General features: G+C 44.0%; 1 protein-coding gene and 1 long non-coding RNA gene across 2 annotated transcripts; one reads left to right on the top strand and one right to left on the bottom strand.

Moving 5' to 3' along the window:
- Nucleotides 1–1,565: 1,565 nt before the first annotated feature.
- On the top strand, nt 1,566–17,176 carry LOC311132498 (bone morphogenetic protein 8A-like; the record flags this gene model as incomplete). The annotated part of the gene is made up of 6 exons (XM_084165779.1): nt 1,566–1,695; nt 11,041–11,211; nt 11,422–11,501; nt 11,729–11,843; nt 14,863–14,978; nt 17,027–17,176. The coding sequence occupies 6 exons, from the start codon at nt 1,566–1,568 to the stop codon at nt 17,174–17,176; spliced, it is 762 nt and encodes a 253-aa protein (XP_084021905.1).
- A 4,533-nt stretch (nt 17,177–21,709) lies between these two features.
- Nucleotides 21,710–26,074, bottom strand: LOC311132331. Its single transcript, XR_014613515.1, has 3 exons — nt 25,417–26,074; nt 21,914–22,044; nt 21,710–21,777 (listed from the first exon to the last, which is right to left on the bottom strand). It is a non-coding gene; the product is annotated as an uncharacterized lncRNA (long non-coding RNA).
- Between the last annotated feature and the right edge of the window lie 346 nt (nt 26,075–26,420).

Raw genomic sequence — 26,420 nt, 5'->3', positions numbered from 1 at the left:
AACTTCAACAATTGAAATGAACAAAAAATCTAACTTAACTTATTTTACCACCACTATGACATGCCCTGTGCCCTCAAGGACATTGCTGCACAAAGAAAAATGTGGACACCCAAAATTGTGAATATGGGAAATGTACATTCATGTAAGAATGCTTTGTTGGGAAATGTACATTCATGCAAGAACATTTTGTCATATTCTCTGTAAGTTTTATGTAAAAACAAATCAATGTGAATATTCATAACATAAATAAATCAGTGAAATAGAAATAGCACACCATTTTGATTTCACTGATTTATTTAGTAGCATACTGGTTTAACTTTCCATTAAATAATACCAAAATGTTCGCATAGTGAATTTTTGTGTTGTCATTTCTGTACTTTTGAAGAATTATATTTTTGCCAATTTTATCCTAAATGCATTATTACATTTTTATTCACATTTATATTGCGTCAAACTAGGACTTTTATTTTGAAGTTTTCAAGCTCATAACCTGGTTCCATTTAATGTCCAACACGGATGTTTTGAGTTGCTAGTGGGAGTGTGAAACGCTACGTGCTTTCCGGGGTCCTTGGGACGTCTCTACCAGTGGAGGCTGGTGGGAGGAGCTATAGGAAGACGGGCTCATTGTAATTGCTGGAATATAATAAATGGAACGGTACCAAATACAGCAAATACATGGTAACAACGTGTTTGACACGTTTCATTGATTCCATTCCAGCCATTACAATGAGCCTGTCCTATAGCTCCTCCCACCAGCCTCCTCTGGTCTCTACCCCATTGAAGTTTACATTTAAAATGGTTAAGGGTTAAGGTTAGGGTTAGGTAAGGGTTATGGTTAAGGTTAGGGTAGGGGTTAGGGTTTAGGGTCCCAAGGATCCCAAATAGCATTGACTAGTGTTAAACAAGCACTTCTTTTCAATTTTCAGACTGTGGGGAGACAATTTTACGCATGGCTAAACGAAAACCGTCCGCTGAGGCTCTTGAAATGTCCCCCAATACTGAAGATGATTGAGATACAGGGAGTGAATCTGAGCCTGACAGTGATGTATTCTGGACTAAACCTCTTGAATTTTCCACTGAAAGTGAGGACTGGGTTGTAACCAGTGAAGACAGTGGGCCACCAACCAAAAAACGCAGGCGCATGAACCCAATTACTCCAACAGGAAAACCGGTTCCTCCAACAGAAAATGGGGTTCAGGAGACTGGCAAAGATGGCTCCCTTTGGCAAAGGTTAAACCCCATTGGAGAGGCAGTGGGTCAGAGAGCAACTCAACAAGTTTTCATGGACACTCCAGGGCCAACAGAGCACGCACAAAGCAACATAGACAGCATCATCTTTTTGGGGCAAACAATGCCAAGGAACAGATTTAGAGATATCATGCAATATTTATGATTCGACCACAAAAAAATAAAGAGTGAAAGTGTCAAAAATGACACATTACCCCGTGTCACACGTTTGGAACAGTTTTGTCAAAAATAGCATCACCTGCTACAATCCAGGACCGAATATTGCTGTGGATTCGCAGTTGTTTCCCACAAAATTACAGTGCGTTTTCTCGCATTTCATGGGAAACAAGCTGGACCGTTTGGGAATCAAGTTCTGGCTGGCAGTGGATGCTGACTCCAAATACATTGTGAATGGTTTCCCCGACTTGGGGAAAGTGGATGACAGCCAGACAACTGGACAGTGCCAGTGTGATGCTGAAGCTGATGGAGCCTTATCTTGACAAAGGAAGAAATGTGACGACCGACAACCACTTAAATTCACATGAACTGGCAAATAAGTTGCTGCATAAGAAAACCGCCCTGGTTGGAAAGATTGACAAACGCCGACGGGAGCTGCCACCATCTGCCATCAGAATCAAAGAAACAGGGCTTTATTCAAGTGCATTTCTGAAACACAATGACGCGACGCTGACTGTGTACAGGTGTAAGCCAATGAAAACCATCAGTGGTCTCAGCACCCTGCACCTGTCTGTTGGCACTAGTACCGGCAGAAAGAAAACCGCTGAAACTCAGACTTTCTACAACTCCACTTAAGTCGAGGTGAATGTGTTGGATTGACATGCGCGCATGTACAGTGTGAAGGGGGGCTCCCAGCGGTGGCCAATGGCTGTCTTCTACAAATTCCTGTACTTGGCAGCCATCAATGCCTATGTGCTTTACAAAGAGTGCATGTGGGACACTGTGCGATATACCAGGAGAGAGTTTATCCTGAAGCTAGCTTCGGGCAAACTACATTACATATACAAAAGTATGTGGACACCCCTTCAAATCAGTGGATTCGGCTAGTTCAGCCACACCCGTTGCTGACAGGTGTATAAAATCGAGCACACAGCCATGCACTCTCCATAGACAAACATTGGCAGTAGAATGGCCTTACTGAAGAGCTCAGTGACTTTCAACGTGGCACCGTCATAGGATGCCACCTTTCCAAACAAGTCAGTTTGTCAAATTTCTGCCCTGCTAGAGCTGCCCCGGTCAACTGTATGTGCTGTTAGTGTGAAGTGGAAACGTCTAGGAGCAACAACGGCTCAGCCACACAAGCTCACAGAACGGGACCTCAGAGTGCTGAAAATCATCTGTCCTTGGTTGCAATGACACTCACTACAGAGTTCCAAACTGCCTCTGGAAGCAACGTCAGCACAAAAACAGTTTGTCTGAGCTTTATTATATGCGATTCTGTCACGATCGTCAAGCATAGAGGAGGACCAAGGCGCAGCGTGTGCAAAATACATCTCTTTATTCTGGAAGAGAGAAAAACACGAAACCGAACACTATCCAAAACTTACAAAACAACAAACGACCGAGAAGCTAAATAACGTAAGTGCACAGACAAGCAACAAACGTTCAACATAGACAATTACCCACAAACACCTGATGCCCATGGCTGCCTTAAATATGGCTCCCAATTAGAGACAATAAACCACAGCCGTCTCCAATTGAGAACCAATCTAGGCAGCCATCAACATACAAACACCTAGACAAGACATTACCCCATAAACCTACAAACCCCTAGACAAACCAAAACACATACTTCACCATGTCACACCCTGACCTAACTAAAATATTAATGAAAACAAAGATCACTAAGGCCAGGGTGTGACATAACCCCCCCCTTAAGGTGCGAACTCCGGGCGCACCAGCATAAAGTCTAGGGGAGGGTCTGGGTGGGCGTCTGTCCACGGTGGCGGCTCTGGCACTGGTCGTGGTCCCCACCCCACCATAGTCACTACCCGCTTACGTAGCCTCCTCCAAATGACCACCCTCCAACTTAACCCCACTGGATTAAGGGGCAGCACCGGACTAAGTGGCAGCACCAGGATAAGGAGCAGCACCAGGATAAGGAGCAGCACCAGGATAAGGGGCAGCACCGGACTAAGGGGCAGCACCGGGCTAAGGGGCAGCACCGGACTAAGGGGCAGCACCGGACTAAGGGGCAGCACCGGACTGAATGGCGGATCCTGGCTGGCTGGCTCTGGCGGATCCTGGCTGGCTGGCGGATCCTGGCTGGACGGCTCTGGCGGATCCCGGCTGGACGGCTCTAGCGGATCCTGGCTGGACGGCTCTGGCGGATCCTGGCTGGACGGCTCTGGCGGATCCTGGCTGGACGGCTCTGGCGGATCCTGGCTGGACGGCTCATGGCTGGCTGACGGATCTGGCTGCTCATGGCTGGCTGACGGATCTGGCTGCTCATGGCTGGCTGACGGATCTGGCTGCTCATGGCTGGCTGACGGATCTGGCTGCTCATGGCTGGCTGAAGGATCTGGCTGCTCATGGCTGGCTGACGGATCTGGCTGCTCATGGCTGGCTGACGGATCTGGCTGCTCATGGCTGGCTGACGGATCTGGCTGCCCATGGCTGGCTGACGGATCTGGCTGCTCATGGCTGGCTGACGGATCTGGCTGCTCATGGCTGGCTGACGGATCTGGCTGCTCATGGCTGGCTGACGGATCTGGCTGCTCATGGCTGGCTGACGGATCTGGCTGCTCATGGCTGGCTGACGGATCTGGCTGCTCATGGCTGGCTGACGGATCTGGCTGCTCATGGCTGGCTGACGGATCTGGCTGCTCATGGCTGGCTGACGGATCCTAGGGACGCACACAAGGCCTAGTGCGTGGTGCCGGAACTGGTGGTCCCGGGCTGAGGACACGCATCTCAGGGCTAGTGCGGGGAGCAGCAACAGGACGCACAGGACTCTGGGGACACACAGGAGGCTTGGTGCGAATAGCCGGAACGGGCTGGACCAGGCTGGCGACTCGCACCCCTGGTTTGGTGCGAGTGGCAGGAACAGGCCGGGCCGGGCTGGCGACGCACACCGTAGGCTCCGTACGTGGCACAGGAACCGGCCGGGCTGGGCTGGCGACGCACACCGTAGGTTTCCTACGTGACGCAGGGACAGGCCGGGCTGGCCCTGCGCCACGTAGGAAGCCTACGGTGTGCGTCGCCAGCCCAGCCCGGCCTGTTCCTGCGCCACGTACGAAGCCTACGGTGTGCGTCGCCAGCCCAGCCCGGCCTGTCCCTGCGTCACGTAGGAAACCTACGGTGTGCGTCGCCAGCCCAGCCCGGCCGGTTCCTGTGCCACGTACGGAGCCTACGGTGTGCGTCGCCAGCCCGGCCCGGCCTGTTCCTGCCACTCGCACCAAACCAGGGGTGCGAGTCGCCAGCCTGGTCCAGCCCGTTCCGGCTATTCGCACCAAGCCTCCTGTGTGTCCCCAGAGTCCTGTGCGTCCTGTTGCTGCTTGACACGCCGCTTGGTCCTAGATTGGTGGGTAATTCTGTCACGATCGTCAAGCATAGAGGAGGACCAAGGCGCAGCGTGTGCAAAATACATCTCTTTATTCTGGAAGAGAGAAAAACACGAAACCGAACACTATCCAAAACTTACAAAACAACAAACGACCGAGAAGCTAAATAACGTAAGTGCACAGACAAGCAACAAACGTTCAACATAGACAATTACCCACAAACACCTGATGCCCATGGCTGCCTTAAATATGGCTCCCAATTAGAGACAATAAACCACAGCTGTCTCCAATTGAGAACCAATCTAGGCAGCCATCAACATACAAACACCTAGACAAGACATTACCCCATAAACCTACAAACCCCTAGACAAACCAAAACACATACTTCACCATGTCACACCCTGACCTAACTAAATAAATAAATAAATAAATTGGTCATTTAGCAGACGCTCTTATCCAGAGCGACTTACAGGAGCAATTTAGGGTTAAGTGCCTTGCTTAAGGGCACATCGACAGATTTTTCACCTAGTCGGCTCGGGGATTAGAACCAGCGACCTTTCGGTTACTGGCACAACGCTCTTACCCACTTAGATCACTAAGGCCAGGGTGTGACAGATTCCATGACCGAGCAGCAGCAAGTCTAAGATCACCATGCGCAATGCCAAGTGTCGACTGGAGTGGTGTAAAGCTTGCCACCATTGCACTCTGAAGCAGTGGAAACGCGTTCTCTGGATTGATGAATCACGCTTCACCATCTGGCAGTCTAACGGACAAATCTGGGTTTGGCAGATGCCAGGAGAACGCTACCTGCCCCAATGCATAGTGCCAACTATAAAGTTTGGTGGAGGAGGAATAATGGTCTGGGGCTGTTTTTCAGGGTTCGGGCTAGGCCCCTTAGTTTCAATGAAGGGAAATCTTAACGCTACAGCATACAATTACATTTTACATTTTAGTCATTTAGCAGACGCTCTTATCCAGAGCGACTTACAGTTAGTGAGTGCATACATTTTCATACTGGCCCCCCGTGGGAAACGAACCCACAACCCTGGCGTTGTAAGCGCCATGCTCTACCAACTGAGCTACAGGGGACTATTCTGTGCTTCCAACTTTGTGGCAACAGTTTGGGGAAGGCCCTTTCCTGTTTCAGCATGACAATGCCCCCGTGCACAAAGCAAGGTCCATACAGAAATGATTTGTCGAGATCGGTATGGAAGAACTTGACTGGCCTGCACAGAGCCCTGACCTCAACCCCATCGAACACCTTTGGGATGAATTGGAACGCCGACTGCGAGCCAGGCCTAATCGCCCAACATCAGTGCCTGACCTCACTAATGCTCTTGTGGCTGAATGGAAGCAAGTCCCCGCAGCAATGTTCCAACATCTAGTGGAAAGCCTTCCCAGTAGAGTGGAGGCTGTTATAGAAGCAAAGGGAGGACCAACTCCATGTTAATGGCCATGATTTTGGAATTAGATGTTCGACGAGCAGGTGTCCACATACTTTTGGTCATGTAGTGTATGTGATGCTAAAAGGAACTATAAAGCCGGAGTCCGGTCCGGAGCCCGATCCCCGCACTGCCAACGACTTAGTGAAAAGAAAGAATTGTCAAGGGGCTAGGACTAAATGTAGGACCAGAACTCTTAAGGTATGTTCGGAATGCAGCAGATATGTTTGTGGAAAGTGCGTCAAGACAGTGAAGAAAATAATCGTCTGTCACAAATACTAGTAGCAGGACACTTTCCAAAATCCCCAAGTTTCCAGCATGCGTAAAAGTGCACACGGACGGACTATGGCGCACAAACTATGAAGACAGATGTTGATGCATTGGCTGCATTTTCATCGACATACAAAACAAGTGGCCTACTACCTCAACATGACTGCAGCATATAAGCTTGGCAAAGCTTCATAATATAATACACTGCTCAAAAAAATAAAGGGAACACTTAAACAACACAATGTAACTCCAAGTCAATCACACTTCTGTGAAATCAAACTGTCCACTTAGGAAGCAACACTGATTGACAATACATTTCACATGCTGTTGTGCAAATGGAATAGACAACAGGTGGAAATTATAGGCAATTAGCAAGACACCCCCAATAAAGGACTGGTTTTGCAGGTGGTGACCACAGACCACTTATCAGTTCCTATGCTTCCTGGCTGATGTTTTGGTCACTTGTGAATGCTGGCGGTGCTTTCACTCTAGTGGTAGCATGAGACGGAGTCTACAACCCACACAAGTGGCTCAGGTAGTGCAGCTCATCCAGGATGGCACATCAATGCGAGCTGTGGCAAGAAGGTTTGCTGTGTCTGTCAGCGTAGTGTCCAGAGCATGGAGGAGCTACCAGGAGTCAGGCCAGTACATCAGGAGACGTGGAGGAGGCCGTAGGAGGGCAACAACCCAGCAGCAGGACTGCTACCTCCGCCTTTGTGCAAGGAGGAGCAGGAGGAGCACTGCCAGAGCCCTGCAAAATGACCTCCAGCAGGCCACAAATGTGCATGTGTCTGCTCAAACGGTCAGAAACAGACTCCATGAGTGTGGTATGAGGGCCCGACGTCCACAGGTGGGGGTTGTGCTTACAGCCCAACACCGTGCAGGACGTTTGGCATTTGCCAGAGAACACCGAGATTGGCAAATTCGCCACTGGCGCCCTGTGCTCTTCACAGATTAAAGCAGGTCCACACTGAGCACGTGACAGACGTGACAGAGTCTGGAGATGCCGTGGAGAATGTTCTGCTGCCTGCAACATCCTCCAGCATGACCGGTTTGGCGGTGGGTCAGTCATGGTGTGGGGTGGCATTTCTTTGGGGGGCCGCACAGCCCTCCATGTGCTCACCAGAGGTAGCCTGACTGCCATTAGGTACCGAGATGAGATCCTCAGACCCCTTGTGAGACCATATGCTGGTGCGGTTGGCCCTGGGTTCCTCCTAATGCAAGACAATGCTAGACCTCATGTGGCTGGAGTGTGTCAGCAGTTCCTGCAAGAGGAAGGCATTGATGCTATGGACTGGCCCGCCCATTCCCCAGACCTGAATCCAATTGAGCACATCTGGGACATCATGTCTCGCTCCATCCACCAACGCCACGTTGCACCACAGACTGTCCAGGAGTTGGCGGATGCTTTAGTCCAGGTCTGGGAGGAGATCCCTCAGGAGACCATCCGCCACCTCATCAGGAGCATGCCCAGGCATTGTAGGGAGGTCATACAGGCACGTGGAGGCCACACACACTACTGAGCCTCATTTTGACTTGTTTTAAGGACATTACATCAAAGTTGGATCAGCCTGTAGTGTGGTTTTCCACTTTAATTTTGAGGGTGACTCCAAATCCAGACCTCCATGGGTTGATAAATTTGATTTCCATTGATCATTTTTGTGTGATTTTGTTGTCAGCACATTCAACTATGTAAAGAAAAAAGTATTTCGTAAGATTATTTCATTCATTCAGATCTAGGATGTGTTATTTTAGTGTTCCCTTAATTTTTTTGAGCAGTGTATAATATGCCATTTAGCAGACGCTTTTATCCAAAGCGACACAGTCATGCGTGCATACATTTTTACGTATGGGTGGTCCCGGGGATCGAACCCGCTACCCTGGCATTACAAGCGCCATGCTCTACTAATTGAGCTACAGAGGACCACATGAATATATAAATATAGGCTACAGAGTTTGATGATGGATGAAGTTACAGTTGAAGTCGGAAGTTTACATACGTCAAATACATTTAAACTCAGTTTTTCACAATTCCTGACATTTACAGTCTTAGGTCAGTTAGGATCACCACTTTAATTTAAGAATGTGAAATGTCAGAATAATAGTAGAGAGAATGATTTATTTCAGCTTTTATTTCTTACATCACATTCCCAGTGGGTCAGAAGTTTACATACACTCAATTAGTATTTGGTAGCATTGCCTTTAAATTGTTTAACTTGGGTCAAACATTTCAGGTAGCCTTCCACATGCTTCCCACAATAAGTTGGGTGAATTTTGGCCCATTCCTCCTGACAGAGCTGGTGTAACTGAGTCAGGTTTGTAGACCTCCACGCTTTTTCAGTTCTGCCCACAAATGTTCTATAGGATTGAGGTCAGGGCTTTGTGATGGCCACTCCAATACCTTGACTTTGTTGTCCTTCAGCCATTTTGCCACAACTTTGGAAGTATGCCTGGGGTCATTGTCCATTTGGAAGACCCATTTGCGACCAAGCTTCCTGACTGATGTCTTGAGATGTTGCTTCAATATATCCATATAATTCTCCTTCCTCATGATCCCATCTATTTTGTAAAGTGCACCAGTCCCTCCTTCAGCATGATGCTGCCACCCCCGTGCTTCACGGTTGGGATGGTGTTCTTCGGCTTGCAAGTCCCCCCTTTTTCCTCCAAACATAACGATGGTTCTGTTTGTTTCATCAGACCAGAGGACATTTCTCGAAAAAATACGATCTTTGTCCCCATGTGCAGTTGCAAACCGTAGTCTGGCTATTTTATGGAGGTTTTGGAGCGGTGGCTTCTTCCTTGCTGAGCCGCCTTTCAGGTTATGTCGATATAGGACTCGTTTTACTGTGGATATAGATACTTTTGTACCTGTTTCCTCCAGCATCTTCACAAGGTCCTTTGCTGTTGTTCTGGGATTGATTTGCACTTTTCGCACCAAAGTACGTTCATCTCTAGGAGACAGAACGCGTCTCCTTCCTGAGCGGTATGACGGCTGCGTGGTCACATGGTGTTTATACTTGCGTACTATTGTTTGTACAAATAAACGTGGTACCTTCAGGCATTTGGAAATTGCTCCCAAGGATGAACCAGACTTGTGGAGGTCTACAATTATTTTTCTGAGGTCTTGGCTGATTTCTTTTGATTTTCCCATGATGTAAAGCAAAGAGGCACTGAGTTTGAAGGTAGGCCTTGAAATACATCCACAGGTACACCGCCAATTGACTCAAATGATGTCAATTAGCCTATCAGAAGCTTCTAAAGCCATGACATCATTTTCTGGAATTTTCCAAGCTGTTTAAAGGCACAGTCAACTTAGTGTATGTAAACTTCTGACCCACTGGAATTGTGATACAGTGAATTATAAGTGAAATTATCTGTCTATATACAATTGTTGGAAAGATTACTTGTGTCATGCACAAAGTAGATGTCCTAACCGACTTGCCAAAACTATAGTTTGTTAACAAGAAATTTGTGGAGTGGTTGAAAAACGAGTTTTAATGACTCCAACCTAAGTATATGTAAACTTCCGACTTCAACTGTATATCTACAGAAATAATTCAGATCCTGCTTCTGTTGCCTGTTTGAGTGTTTGTTTAATAGCCTACTGGTTCGGTGAGCACCAAGGCTCACACAACAACATGTCAAGTAAACGTTTTCACAAATTCAGCTGTTTTTAATCTTTGCATTACTGTAATAAAGGCTTTACACTTTTTTTTCGTTAGAACAGCCTCTCTGGTACTTTATAATTTATTTAGTGTTGTTTACATTGTTCCAAAGTGTCAGAATTAATAATAATGATAATAATAATAACCCTTCTTTTTCTTGATATCCTTCTTATTGTTATTATTACTATTATTATTATGATCATCATTATAATAAGTATTGCCATTATCATTAGTAGGCTTGGTATAGCAGCCCTGTATAACCACCATTGAGCTGTAGGCCTAAGAGCGTATCCTGTTTAGTCTTAATACTGTAACTTATTTAGGCCAATATTTCAATGCTTATACAGGCTACAGTATCAATCAATGTTTCATTCGTTCATGTCATCACACAGCATATGAGTCATTCATGATTTGAAATGCAATCAAGCATTTTAGTTTTAAATTAAAATAATGCAATCCTAGAATAATTAGCTTAAACAATAAGCCGTTCCATTTCGGACACATTTCCACACATTGACTTCCCCTTGACCTCATGTGCAACCAGTAAACATTCCCCGTTTCGAGTTTATTTGTCACGTCCTGCACCCCTGCAGTCTCTATGTGGACACAGAGGAGGGTGAGCCTCATAGAGTTAATAATATGGTCAGGGTCAGGAAATGCTCTGCAGATGGGGAGGGTATTTCCCACAAAGTGGATTTCTTGATTATTATACCATTGAATTAAGAGGCAAATTAACTCAGAATACTACACCAATACCTGTGCAGTAGCAATGTAATGTCACGTAGTATTTGTAATTGTTTAGTAAATACATCGAAATGGAGATATGCTGTTTTGGTGTACCTCAAGATTGTATCACTCTCTCACACACACACACACACACACAAACACACACACACATTGTTTTCTCTCTATCAGACCGGTCCTTGTCAGCTGGGTGGGTAGGCTTGGTGGGTCGAAGGGGCCCACGCTCCAAACAGCCCTTCATGGTGACCTTCTTCAGGGCCAGCCAGGCCTCCTGTCGCGCCCTGAATCCCAACCCCCGCAAGAAGAAGCCCAAATATGACTGTCCCCTGCCCAGTATACATGGTGAGGTCATACAAGGTCAGGGGACAACACTGGTTTTTGGTGTTGTTGTTAAGCTTGTTTTATGCAGAGTTTAAAGGGATAGTTCATCCAAATTACAAAATTACTTAACTTGCGTTTACATTTAATTATGTCTTTATTTTAAATCCAATGCATCCAAAGCATGCTTTACAGTCTGTCCTGTCTCATAACATATTTTTTTATCCCTTTCAGATCACAGCCACGTCAACAGTGGGCGTCAGGCTTGTAAGAGACATGAATTATATGTGAGCTTTAGTGACCTAGGCTGGAAGGTGAGCTTCTGTCTCCCTTAACTACTCAATCTACTGAATAGATAATATCATGATCTAACATTGTATCACCTTATTTGCTGTAACACACAATTAGTATTTTTAGGGAAACAAGGCATTTGTGTAGTATTTGCTTTGTAGTGTATGTTCTTTGCATGTTTTATGATGTATTTCTCATAGTCATTAATCTAATCTTGTCATTCTATTTCTATGGTATTTCTCTCCATAAGTACTGGGTCCTGGCTCCTACGGGTTACTCAGCCTTCTACTGTGATGGAGAATGCCTATACCCTCTGGGTTCCTGCATGAACGCCACCAACCACGCTATGATCCAACTAGTGATCAGTATGCACTACTACACCCTCTCTCACATTTCTTTCTTTCTTTTTTTCTTCTAATTTACAACTGCGACCTGGCCAAGATAAAGCAAAGCAGTGCCATAAAAACAACAACAACACAGGGCAAGTTTCAGCGGAGGGTGCAGAGCTGGTGGACGGGGTAGGGGTAGCCAGGTGGAAAGCATGGCCAGCAGTAGCAAAATGCTTATTGAAATTCTCGATTATAGTAGATTTATCGGTGGTGAACGTGTTTCCTAGCCTCAGTGCAGTGGGTAGCTGGGAGGAGGTGCTCTTATTCTCCATGGACTTTACAGTCTCCCAAAACTTTTTGGAGTTAGTGCTACAGGATGCACATTTCTGTTTGAAAAAGCTAGCCTTTGCTTTCCTAACTGATTTTGTATATTGGTTCCTGACTTCCCTGAAAAGTCGCATATCGCGGGGGCTGTTTGATTCTAATGCAGTACGCCACAGGATGTTTTTGTGCTGGTCAAGGGCAGTCAAGTCTGGGGTGAACCAGGGGCTATACATTAATGGCAAATATGGCAAACTGAAACTAAAATAACCAATTTACCTGAGTCTACAATGGCAGAGTCTTAATATACAATACGGATAGTGAGAAGTAACTTTCAAGACTGAAGCAATTGTGCCCTATAGTGGTGGACTTTATCCTGTACCAGGTTACTACACAACTAACATACACTGAGTGTACAAAACATTAGGAACACCTGCTCTTTCCATGACATAGACTGCCCAGGTAAATTCAGGTGAAAGCTATGATCCTTTGAACAGGGTATGGTAGTAGGTGTATCAAGAATGGTCCACCACCCAAAGGTCATTCAGCCAACTTGACACAACTGTGGGAAGCATTGGAGTCAACATGGGCCAGAATCCCTTTAGAACGCTTTCGACACCTTGTAGAGTCCATGCCCCGACAAATGGAGGCTGTTCTGAGCAACAGGGGGTGCAACTCAATATTACCAAGGTGTTCATAATGTTTTGAACACTCAGTGTATGTAGGCCTACATGTTTTTAAATAGTACAGTATCACACATCACAGTACAATGCCATAAAGTGTGGGCCTGTAGTACATGTAAATCAACTTAAAGTTGGTTTTTATTTCCATATGCAAAGAATAAAGCATAATTGTTCATGTAATAATGTAATATTAGCCTCATAACAACTCCAGGAATAGGAAATAGTGATGAAATAATCAAATAAATGAAAAGACAGAGACAAATGCTTTTGAACTACTATTTATTTTATTTGAAAATGTAAAATTCAGTGCAAAGTAATGTAGTGCACTAGTGTCTAGATCCCTGTTAGGTGGCAAAGTGTGACAAGAATCCTGTGGGGAGAGAAAACAAGAGAATACCGTACATGCATTTAATAGGTGTTAACTAATCAGGGTTCAACGAAGCACTTCAAGTCCTCAATTCCAGAGAGAGAGAGAGAAGAGAGAAGAGAGAGAGAGAGAGAGAGAGAGAGAGAGAGAGAGAGAGAGAGAGAGAGAGAGAGAGAGAGAGATAGAGGAGAAGAGAAGTGTGGCCCTTCAGGTCTCTGCAGTAGGACTACATGCTGGCCATGAGGTACTCGAGGTGGTACTCCAGGAGGCTGGAGAGCTCAGTGACCAGAGACTCTCGGTTAAAGTACCAGGCCAGCTGCTGCCCAAACATGTCATCTAGCAGGGCCATCAGCCCGCCCTGAAGGGAACACCACACAACACATAGAAAATGGCTCTGAGCTACTAGCTTATCAATAGGAGAGAGACAATGAGAGTTACTCCCCCTAAAACGGCATTGAAACCCTGTTAACCAGGAACGAGTAAAGAGGAATTAAACTAGTAATAAGGAAGAAAACAGGAAGTAAACTCTTGACTCGTACATTGAGCAGCAACAGGTATCTCTCAGCCTTTGGCTCAATGCTGGCAACAGTGGGCAGGAAGGAGTACAGGAGAGTGTACAGACGCTCCATGAACCCACCAGGTTGCTAAAGTAAACAGAGGAGGAGAGAAGAGAAATTGAAGTGAAATTGCTAATAGACAGACATCTAAACATTTACCAGTGAGATGCTACTTACCACCATCAGGGATTTCTGAGCTGTCATCATCCCAAACAGCACCAGCTCAAAAAGGACATCTATCAGGTTAACATGATGGATCTAGGACAAGAAAACACGTTTGGAGAAAATAGGAATGATTTCAAATAGATCAGCTACTGTGCCGTATAAAAGACATGCATGTGGAAGAACTCAAAGTGAGACTTGAAAGAGTTAATTAACTCACCTTTGCCTCAGCCAGCTCCCTCTCAATGTCAATCTGCTTGGAGGGGTCACTCAGGTAGTCCACAAAGTCGTTATAGGCACGGATGAATTCGGCCTCGTCCTATCACAAAGCAAAGAGCAGTGATGTTAGTGCACAGAACACATTTCCCACCGAGGACGTTCTCTTTCCCTTGAAGGACAATGAGTTAGTGAGCTACCATCTGGTGGACCTGAACCAGTGCGCCCAGTAGGACCTTTCCCGCCACAAACAGATGGTTCCTGCTCAGGGTGGAACCGAGCAGGGTCTAGAGAAGAGGGAAGAGTTAGGGTGAGACACCCATCTTCCTCTAGGAGACAGACAGAACAGGAAGACACAGAGAGTCAAAGAAAAGTGGGTCCACTCACAGTAAAGGCCTGGCGCAGGGAGACGAGCCTCAGGCCGATGTCCTCCACTCTCTTGGTGGTAAGGTAGAGGCTGTGGAAGAGAGGGAATGGAGCATGTCAATGGGGGATAACAGCATTGTGACCACTATCCTTCAGCATCTGACAAGCTCAGACTACACACACATTTAGAGGGACTCACTTTAGCAGAGGAACCTCCCTCTCCTCAGGCAGCAGGTCCTCCTCCCAGCCCTACAATAACAGAACAATTATTCAACATCAGTGACCAATGTAATGACATGACATGACAAACAATGGGTCAATCGAAGGATCTTAATGCTACTAGTCAATAGTATGTGTGTGTGTAACATCTGACCTCATAGCAGTTGTGGCCCTCAGGCTCTGGCTCAGTGAACTGCTGAGTGGTGGGCGTAGAGACGGAGGCAGCCTCCGACCACGCCGAGGAGGAGAGCAGCCCATCCAGCCCCATGTGGAGAGTGGCGTACACCACCGAGACATCAGTTTGCTGCTCAAAACACACACACACAACACACGTTAATAGAAAACAGACCATATCTAATGGAAAATGCCCTGTAATTTCTATTCTATATACATAGGAAATTGTTTATTTACCTGGTAGCAGCCATGTGTCACGGCCACAGACGTCTCGTGGCGGAGGTGAGACGCATACTGGGTCACCCTGCCAGCCACATACTGACAGACAGAAACGACATGTTAAGGCCAAACGGAATAAGTGAAGAAAAGCCTAATCTAATACTAATTCAGTAGTATTTACATCTTACCTGGATCCAAGAGATGGACTGCACCTTGGTGGCACAGTAGGGGATGCCCTCTGGACTAAGTCTGTGTGTCTCCTTGGAGATGGCCCACACCAGTTGAGTCTCCAGGCCTCGAACCCTACTCGCATGGTGCATCCTCACCACCACCTGCTGTGGAGTGAAACAACATCAACAAAACAACATCAGCCATCGCTGTAACATATTTCCATCAAGATCACATGACACTGACGATGTAGATTAGGATTAGGTAGTGACAAAGACACATACCTGGGATCCCCCACGCATGTAGGTGATAATGGGGCTGATGAACTGGAAAGTTCTCCAAGCTTTAGCCACCGGACCGGCATTGTTCTGCACAAGAGGGGGTTGACATTACAATACATTCAGGTTAGAAACAGCAAACATTGCAACAGTGATGTGACTGTGTGTGTGGGTCTCTTACCCTGATCACAACAGGCCCACAGTACAGGGAGCTAAACCTAATCGGTATCAACTGCCAATTACCAGTGGCCTCCTAAAGCAGAAAGCAGACAACAAAGATTTTTAGAATGTCAAAGTGACACAAACTGAATATCTGGGATACTTTTCAAACATTAAACTTTCTGAAAATTGTACCTCAAGGATATTCGGCACATCTGGCACCTCCTCAAGGATGGCTGGCAGCAGTGGTACATCAGGCACATCATCCAATGGCACAACCAACTGGACCTCATCCAGGGCAGTTGATTCTAAAATTAGGAACATTGGAATACAAACAAACAAATGTTAGGATGTAAAACGTATCGAGCTAGCTAGTACTACTAGTTCAAAAGTGCATCTCTTAGCAAAAGTTACTAAAGTTAACGTTAGCTTGCAAGTATGGATTACAGAAATACACATTTCACAAATTACATTTATATTGTTAAATGTGGTCAAATAAGAAGTTTAAACTCAACATACCCTCTTCGAAGTCGATGTCGCTGTCCACCTCCCGACGATTGCGAACCCTGCAAAACGGAAAAAGACAACAAAAACAACCCACAAATGAATTTGAACAACCTGTCGACGCAGTAGACCGCCGACGTCCACGCACTCTCTCCGCCAATTTTGAAAAGCACCCAGGCATTTTCCAGTCGATCTTTCAGTCTCAGGTCTCAAAAATCTGTCATGTTTGTTGTTGTTGAACAGCAAACTGAAGTTGTTGTTGTTTTCGAACAGAAAACGTTCAATAGAACGCCGAGATGTTCTTTCGGTTAGATGTCTCTTGGCAACACATATTTTTGAAAATTGTTGTTTACAAAATTGACAGCTGTGTTGCCATAGAAATGAGTTTGGAACTCTATGCTTACCATTCTAATTCTATAAAAATTCCATTCCTAGTCATCATTCTAATTCTATTGACCCTATTTTGTCACCAGAGGATTTCCTATGTTGTTGGTATAATATAAAACAAAAATACCAAATGTTCTTTTTAAGTCACTAGCTAGGTCAATGGCCCATTGAAATGTTTTAGCATGTTTCATGGAAGTTGTTGTTGAACTTCTGAAAGTCTAGGCTTTGGATAATAAAGTATTGTGGAGCACAGACAACCCGGTTTAAAATATATTGACCAAATTCAGACAAGGGGGGCAAAGCCACAGCCCACTGAGGTAGGAGAGCGCTGAAGTATCTGCATAATAATAATCCATATCTCTTTTATAAACAGGATAGTATCATTGATTATATAAAAGTGCATGTATGAATAAGTCTGATTTACCTTTTTTCATGGCAGGTTCACCTTCTGAAGCCGGACGAGGTTCCCAAAGCGTGCTGCGCACCCACCAAGCTCAGTCCCATCTCCGTACTCGTCTACGACGACAACAACAATGTGATCCTAAAGAAGCATCGTAACATGGTGGTCAAGACCTGTGGATGCCTGTGACACCTGTGGTAGCCCATCTATTCTACATAATTTTTATAAATTTGACTACCATTGTTCCAAAAGATACAAACGGGGTAATATACCTTGCAGCCAGCAGTTGATAGCAATAATCTGGCAATATGTGTATAAATAGTATGTATCTACACTGAACAAAAATATAAACGCAACAATTTCAAAGATTTACTGAGTTACAGTTCATATAAGGAAATCAGTCAATTAAAATATATTCCTTAGGCCCTAATCTATGGATTTAACATGACTGGGAATGCAGATGTGCATCTGTTGGTCACAGATACCTTTTTAAATAAAGATAGGTGCGTGGATCAGAAAACGAGTCAGTATCTGGTGTGACCACCATTTGCCTCATGCAGCGGGACACATCTCCTTAGCATAGAGTTGATCAAGCTGTTGATTGAGGCCTGTAGAATGTTGACCCACTCCTCTTCGATGGTTTTGCGAAGTTGCTGGATACTGGCAGGAACTGGAACACGCTGTCATGCACGTCGATCCAGAGCATTCCAAACATGCTCAATGGTTGAGATGTCTTGTGAATATGCAGGCCATGGAAGAATTGTGACATTTTCAGCACCCAGGAATTGTGTACAGATCCTTGCGACATGGGACTGTGCATTATCATGCTGAAATATGAGGTGATGGCAGCTGTTGAATGGCACAACAATGGGCCTCAGGATCTCGTCACAGTATCTCTGTGCATTCAAATTGCCATCGATAAAATACAATTGTGTTTGTTGTCCGTAGCTTATGCCTGCCCATACCGTAATCCCACTGCCACCATGGGGCACTCTGTTCACAACATTGACATCAGCAAACCACTCGGCAACGCAACGCGAGATTCATCCGTGAAGAGCACACTTATTCAGCGTGCCAGGGGCCATCGAAGGTGAGCATTTGCCCACTGAAGTCAGTTACGATGCCGAACTGCAGTCAGGTCAAGACCTTGGTGAGTACAACGAGCACGCAGATGGGCTTCCCTGCGACTTTTTCTTACAGTGTGTGCAGATATTCTTCAGTTGTGCAATCCCACAGTTTCATCAGCTATCCAGGTGTCTGATCTCAGACGATCCCGCAGGTGAAGAAGCCGGATGTGGAGGGGCTGGCGTGGTTACACGTGGTCTGCGGTTGTGAGGCCAGTTGCACTTACGGCCAAATTCTCTAAAACGAAATTAACATTAAATTATCTTGCAACAGCTCTGGTGGCCATTCCTGCAGTCAGCATGCCAACTGCACGCTCCCTCAAAACTTGAGACATCTGTGACATTGTGTCGTGTGACAAAATTGCACATTTTAAAGTGGCCTGTTATTGTCCCCAGCACAAGGTGTGCTGTTTAATCAGCTTCTTGATATGCCACACCTGTCAGGTGGATGGATTATCTTGGCAAGGGAGAAATACTCACTAACAGGGATGTAAACAAATTGGTGCACCAATTCTGAGAGAAATAAGCTTTTTGTGCGAACTGAACATTTCTGGGATCTTTTATTTCAGCTCATGAAACATGGGACCAACACTTTACATGTTGCATTTATACTTTTGTTCAGTATAATATATTGATTATTTAGTGTGAGAAGGGTATATGAATAACACCTCCTTCATAAAGAAATCCTCAATTGAGTTTTTCACATTGGACTTTTAACCATACTTCACTCCTGATTAAACTATTCAAATCTACAGTAATTCAGATAATTACATCACCCTTTGTCATATATTCTATGTATCCAATCAAAGCTGTAAAGTACTGTGACATAAGTGCAATGCTAAATTTCTACCCTTTTGATGGCTATGTTGTCTTGTTGAACCATGAATTTCTCATTGTCTCTATTAGATGTACTACACATGGTTCAATTAAAAAGCAAAATATATGGACTATATATGCGTGGCAAAAAAATGTGTGCATTTCTTTAATTATACTTTTAACCAGCATACAGTGGGGAAATAAAGTATTTAGTCAGCCACCAATTGTGCAAGTTCTCCCACTTAAAAAGATGAGAGAGGCCTGTAATTTTCATCATAGGTACACGTCAACTATGACAGACAAATTGAGAATTTCTTTCTCCAGAAAATCACATTGTAGGATTTTTAATGAATTTATTTGCAAATTATGGTGGAAAATAAGTATTTGGTCACCTACAAACAAGCAAGATTTCTGGCTCTCACAGACCTGTAACTTCTTCTTTAAGAGGCTCCTCTGTCCTCCACTCGTTACCTGTATTAATGGCACCTTTTTGAACTTGTTATCATTATAAAAGACACCTGTCCACAACCTCAAACAGTCACACTCCAAACTCCACTATGGCCAAGACCAAAGAGCTGTCAAAGGACACCAGAAACAAAATTGTAGACCTGCACAAGGCTGGGAAGACTGAATCTGCAATAGGTAAGCAGCTTGGTTTGAAGAAATCAACTGTGGGAGCAATTATTAGGAAATGGAAGACATACAAGACCACTGATAATCTCCCTCAATCTGGGGCTCCACGCAAGATCTCACCCCGTGGGGTCAAAATGATCACAAGAATGGTGAGCAAAAATCCCAGAACCACACGGGGGGACCTAGTGAATGACCTGCAGAGAGCTGGGACCAAAGTAACAAAGCCTACCATCAGTAACACACTACGCCGCCAGGGACTCAAATCCTGCAGTGCAAGACGTGTCCCCCTGCTTAAGCCAGTACATGTCCAGGCCCCTCTGAAGTTTGCTAGAGTGCATTTGGATGATCCAGAAGAGGATTGGGAGAATGTCATATGGTCAGATGAAACCAAAATAGAACTTTTTGGTAAAAACTCAACTCGTCGTGTTTGGAGGACAAAGAATGCTGAGTTGCATCCAAAGAACACCATACCTACTGTGAAGCATGGGGGTGGAAACATCATGCTTTGGGGCTGTTTTTCTGCAAAGGGACCAGGACGACTGATCCGTGTAAAGGAAATAATTAATGGGGCCAGGTATTGTGAGATTTTGAGTGAAAACCTCCATCAGCAAGGGCATTGAAGATGAAACGTGGCTGGGTCTTTCAGCATGACAATGACAATGATCCCAAACACACCGCCCTGGCAACGAAGGAGTGGCTTCGTAAGAAGCATTTCAAGGTCCTGGAGTGGCCTAGCCAGTCTCCAGATCTCAACCCCATAGAAAATCTTTGGAGGGAGTTGAAAGTCCGTGTTGCCCAGCGACAGCCCCAAAACGTCACTGCTCTAGAGGAGATCTGCATGGAGGAATTGGCCAAAATACCAGCAACAGTGTGTGAAAACCTTGTGAAGACTTACAGAAAACGTTTGACCTGTGTCATTGCCAACAAAGGGTATATAACAAAGTATTGAGAAACTTTTGTTATTGACCAAATACTTATTTTCCACCATAATTTGCAAATAAATTCATAAAAAATCGTACAATGTGATTTTCTGGATTTTATTTCCTCATTTTGTCTGTCATAGTTGACGTGTACCTATGATGAAAATTACAGGCCTCTCTCATCTTTTTAAGTGGGAGAACTTGCACAATTGGTGGCTGACTAAATACTTTTTTCCCCCACTGTACGTTAGTAGCAATGGAAAATACCAAATTATCTTTTTTTTGCTGTTTTTCTATATACAGAGGATCCAATACACAGGAATGTGTCATTGTCAACAGATTTCTGGAGGATTGTGTACTGCTATATTTGTAATAAAATAAACTAGAATATTTCTTGTAGAGGTTGATTTGATGCAGAAGTGAGAGTAAATGCCAGTAAACACAGACCTCCAGAAACTGATCGACACTCCTATCCTAGACAGTGTCACCCCTCTTCAGCTACATAGCATTGCAGTATATTGGAAATACATTTGAAAATACTTATAAGTATACATTTGTCTGGTATCAGTATAGACGGAAGGGCGTTTAACTTGCATTCGGAAGTAACGATTTTCTGCTAGCATTAGAAGGCATACATATTCTCTCACACACACAAAAAGTAGTCACTGCTTTCCTTCAGAATGGATCAAACAGGCAGAGGAATGCTTTCATATATATTGCTACATTTATTGTAAATGGTCAAATGCAAAAAACAATTGTTACAACATGGACCCGGAGACTATCAAAAGTGATTTTGGCATTGTTTCGACCAGGGCCTTTTACAGGCAGAACAAGGCTCAGTCTTGGGCAACTAACAAATCATTTCCACTATGACACCATTGTCAAAGAAAGCAGAAATGATTTGCACAAGAGTGTATGGGAGGAGGTATAGAAAAGAGTTGGGGGCAAAAGTAGGACAGCGGTACACAGATGAGATAAAAGTAACACCATGAAACTTTTAGACGTGTAACAGTCTAGATGGTATTGAGTCAGGAATGAATGAAGGAAGCGGCATAGGGAAAAGGGATGTAGGTAGAGTGGGCTCATAGAAGTAAGATGGGTGCTTCAATAGAGTCTGAAGTTGAGGGGTGGTTGGACATATAAGATGGGGTGCTGGTGTGCTTCTGCCCCCCCCCCCCCCCCCTTTTAGGTCATTGTAACACAAATATTCCCCCACCCATGTCCAGGGGTCTCAGTGTTTTGTCCCTTGACGCCATTCAGTCCCAGTTGCAGCGCTCAAATCGTGGTCATCGTGTGTCTGTGAATCACAACATGAAAGGCGATGAGTGACAACATTTCCACATATTGAGCCATATGAAATACAGTTGAAGCATAGGGCAAGAATTTGCTGCTAACATGTATACTGTGAGTCTGAATGATGAGAGCATCTTAACCCAGCTGTAGGTCCATTGTGTGTGTGTGTGGTCTTTTAAGCCTCAACAGCAACCAGCTCTGGAGGTATTGGGGACTTGGGATGCTTGCTGTCAAAGTGCTGCTTGAATGTCTTTGGGTCCGGTATCTGTGTCTGTAAGGGTCAGGTAAGGAATGAAGGATATCAACAATTGTTGGCTGAAACTGAATTTTCAGGTGACAAAAAATAAGCAAAGCAAGAAGATGCATCAAACTACTACACCTCACACAGGCCAGTACAATGGACTAGACATGAAAAGAAACCTAAAAAGGTAGGGACGTCAAACGTTCAGGCTGCTGCACAGACTATGGAGGCTCTAGTCTACAGCGACCAGTTAAATTGTGTTTGAGAGCATTATTTTACTCTCCAAATGGTTAAATGAGTGAGAAATAGATGTCATTGTTGCAATAGTTTGTGAGTGGGCAACATACTGTATACTATCATCTTAAGTTGACATGTTGAATTATAAGTTGGGTGAATTTTGGCCCATTCCTGCTGACAGAGCTGGTGTAACTGAGTCAGGTTTGTAGGCCTCCTTGCTCGCACACGCTTTTTCAGTTCTGCCCACAAATGTTCTATAGGATTGAGGTCAGGGCTTTGTGATGGCCACTCCAATACCTTGACTTTGTTGTCCTTAAGCCATTTTGCCACAACTTTGGAAGTATGCTTGGGGTCATTGTCCATTTAGAAGATCCATTTGCGACCAAGCTTTAACTTCCTGACTGATGTCTTGAGATGTTGCTTCAATATATCCACATAATTTTCCTTCCTCATGATGCCATCTATTTTGTGAAGTGCACCAGTCCCTCCTGCAGCAAAGCACCCCCACAGCATGATGCTGCCACATTTTACATTTACATTTTAGTCATTTAGCAGACGCTCTTATCCAGAGCGACTTACAGTTAGTGAATACATTTTTTTTTTTATACTGGCCCCCCGTGGGAATCGAACCCACAACCCTGGCATTGCAAACGCCATGCTCTATCAACTGAGCTACATCCCTGCCGGCCATTCCCTCCCCTACACTGGACGACGTTGGGCCAATTGTGCGCCGCCCATGAGTCTCCCGGTCGCGGCCGGCTGCGACAGAGCCACCCTCGTGCTTCACGGTTGGGATGGTGTTCTTCGGCTTGCAAGACCCCCCTTTTTCCTCCAAACATAACGATGGTCATTATGGCCAAACAGTTCTATTTTTGTTTCATCAGACCAGAGGACATTTCTCCAAAAAGTACAATCTTTGTCCCCATGTGCAATTGCAAACCGTAGTCTGGCTTTTTTATTGTTTTGGAGCAGTGGCTTCTTCCTTGCTGAGTGGCCTTTCAGGTTATGTCGATATAGGACTCGTTTTACTGTGGATATAGATACCTTTGTACCTGTTTCCTCCAGCATCTTCACAAGGTCCTTTGCTGTTTTCTGGGATTGATTAGCACTTTTCGCACCAAAGTACGTTCATCTCTAGGAGACAGAACGCGTCTCCTTCCTGAGCGGTATGATGGCTGCGTGGTCCCATGGTGTTTATACTTGTGTACTATTGTTTGTACAGATGAACGTGGTACCTTCAGGCATTTGGAAATTGCTTTTTGTAACCAAAACGAGTTAACAAAAATGTATTTTATTCCATTAAGGTTAAGCATTTGACTAATAATACTATTTTAATCTCCAAAATAAACAATGTTTGAGACAAAATAATTACCATCAAAAAACTAAATAAGACTCTGACGAACTGCACATGATAAAATAAATAGATTCATTTTTGTGTAATCAAGAAATAAGACATGTTATGTTGGGTAGCAAGGCTTCTGTCTTTCCAAATTCAATAGTGTGCATAATTTTGAGATGGTTAGTGCTATTCGTTATTCTTGGGACGTCTCTACCCTAAACCTTAACTCTTACCCTAACCTTAATCTAACCCTAATTTACCATTTTAAACGTCAAGGCAATGGGGTGACGTCAGAGTTGGGACGTCCCAAGAATCCCTGATAGCAAGGACTATTTTGACCCTCCAAAATTACCTGTGAAAATGTCTAAGTTTCACCAGAACATTTTTTTCAGGAAAATAATATTCAAGCATAATTAATGGAAATCCATTTTCAAAGGCCTTTGGTTTGATAAGAGCGTCTGACTAAAATGTAAAATGTAAATGACAAGGGTATTAATTTTGTATGTGATTTGTTACACAACACTGGGGAGTTTCTGTCGTTTGATGAGTTCATTGGTAAATTTCAGGTTAATATTACTCATAGAGAATATATTAAGGTTTACAAAGCAACACCACTTCCTTTACTTGGACTTATTAAGAACACTTTGTTATATTAGGAGGTTGTTCCCACTTTTCCAAGTTTACAAATTAATGACTTTAACCTTTTGGATAAAAAATTCAACAATAAGTGGAGACGATTGGCAGTTAATGAAGTCATTTTTGGTGATTATAGTTCAATATATTGCTATGGAAGTGATCAACCCCATGCTATGGTCAAAAGCGACTACCTTTTACCTTAATTGTCCAGTTATCCCAAAAGTTAAAGAAACTCTTCTTTTTTTATATATATTCCAGCTACCCTGTTAACGATTTCTTTCACAAAAGGTTCAATTTTGACAAAATGACTTACTTGTGCCTCTGATTCAGAATCTATAGAGCATTTATTTTGTTCATGCCGCCATTCTAGTAAACTATGGATTGAAATTCATGAATGGTTGTGTGTAAAATCTCCAGAATAACCTATGTTTGTTTACCTTTGATGATGTTAAATGGCATTATGCTTATCCTTGTAATTCTGATCATAACTATTTTATTAACATGATTATTCTCTTGGCCAAATATTATATTCACACATGTAAATGGGGTGGGGAAATTCCTTATTTTGTAGTTTTTTTTCATTGAACTGTTACAATTTTATAAATCCCTCAAACTTGTGAAACATGAAAAGTTTGAACAAGTATTAGAAGTCATGTCTCTGAATGTCTGGTGTTTTATTATTTTATGTTTTCATTGTATTCACAGGAATGTCCCTGTTTTGATGTGTAATATTGTTATTATTGTAATTGTTGCAATAGATAATCAATACAAATAAATGACTCTTTTGAGATTGCGACAGTTGCTAAAACTCCCACAAGAGGGCGATGAATAAATACATTTATATTTCTGTGTCAGGCGCTTGCCTCAGATTTTGTGAATGATCCGGATGTACATGGCCGGGCCCGGCCTTGCGTAAACGTCACTGAGCTATAATAAGAAGTAAATTTGCGTAATCTATTCATTTGCGTCACTGCACAGAAACGTTATGCCACAGATGTTACATTATATTGACAAGATTTTTGTCAGTGACCGTTCTAACAAATGGAATATATGTCCTCAAAGATGAAATGCAGGCGGGAGGAGGCGAGATCAGGGGGGACAATTGTAGATACGAGCGTGACCAACAGGCACAACTCCAATATAAAGTCTTTTTATTCTAAGTTGCCGAAATGCCACGTTTGTCCACTTACATCAGTGCATTTGTAACAACCTAACCATTACGAAACGTCTATTCGATCAAATAAGCCTCTTGTAGCAACTTATCAATTGCCTTTTAAAACGTTTTACGTATGACACTCTCATTGACCTCCATACAAAAATTCCTCCCTTAGTGGTCTTGTTTTTGTTAATTCATGGACAGATTTTGGGCAGAGTAAACCCTCTCGCTTCACCTCTTCCTCTATTACTACACCAACCAAGAGATCCTACAACACCTACTGCCCATACCTTTTTAGAGATTTCTGATGTGTCTGCAGACACAAAGTCATTGGTAAAAATGTGTCATTATTGCTCAGAGACAACTTAATTAATTTCAAAAATTATCCCTTTGAGTAGGCCTAACTGTTCGGTGACCTGACTGTCACATATAAAACCTGATTCACACTACAGTCAAATGGATACATGGACATCATCTGTAATTTAATTTAAATAACTTAACTGCACTTCCTGATTTGGCCTCGTTTTAGATTTGGTCAGAGAGGAAGAGGCGAAGCGAGACAATTTACTCCGGCCAAAATCTGTGCCTTTTTTTGTATGAAGGTCTATGAGTGTGTGCCGAATTACGTGAGGCTTATTTGATCTAATATAAATTTCGTAATGTTTAGGCCAGGGTTCTTCAATTCCGGTCCTGGATGGCCGAAACACTTCTGTTTTTTATTTCTACCTGGTAGTTAATTGCACTCACCTGGTGTCCCAGGTCTGAATTAGCCCCTGATTAGAAGGAGATGAAGAAAAACAGAGGTGTTTCGGCCCTCCAGGACCGGAATTGAAGAACCCTGGTTTAGGCTGTTACAAATGTACTGATTTAAGTGGATGTACGTGGTATTCCGGCAACTTTGAGAAAAACGACTTAGTTGTGCCTGTTGTTCACGTGCATATCTGCCCTCTCATTGGCTAGAATGGTCCCACCTGACCTCACTTGCCTTCACTTATTGAGGACATGTATTTCCATGGAAGAGGTCACTCGGCTATCTTG

Source organism: Coregonus lavaretus (genome assembly GCF_964263955.1).
Source record: "Coregonus lavaretus genome assembly, chromosome: 7".
In the NCBI taxonomy this organism is placed as follows: domain Eukaryota; kingdom Metazoa; phylum Chordata; class Actinopteri; order Salmoniformes; family Salmonidae; genus Coregonus; species Coregonus lavaretus.
This window is presented reverse-complemented; position numbering and strand designations above follow the sequence as displayed.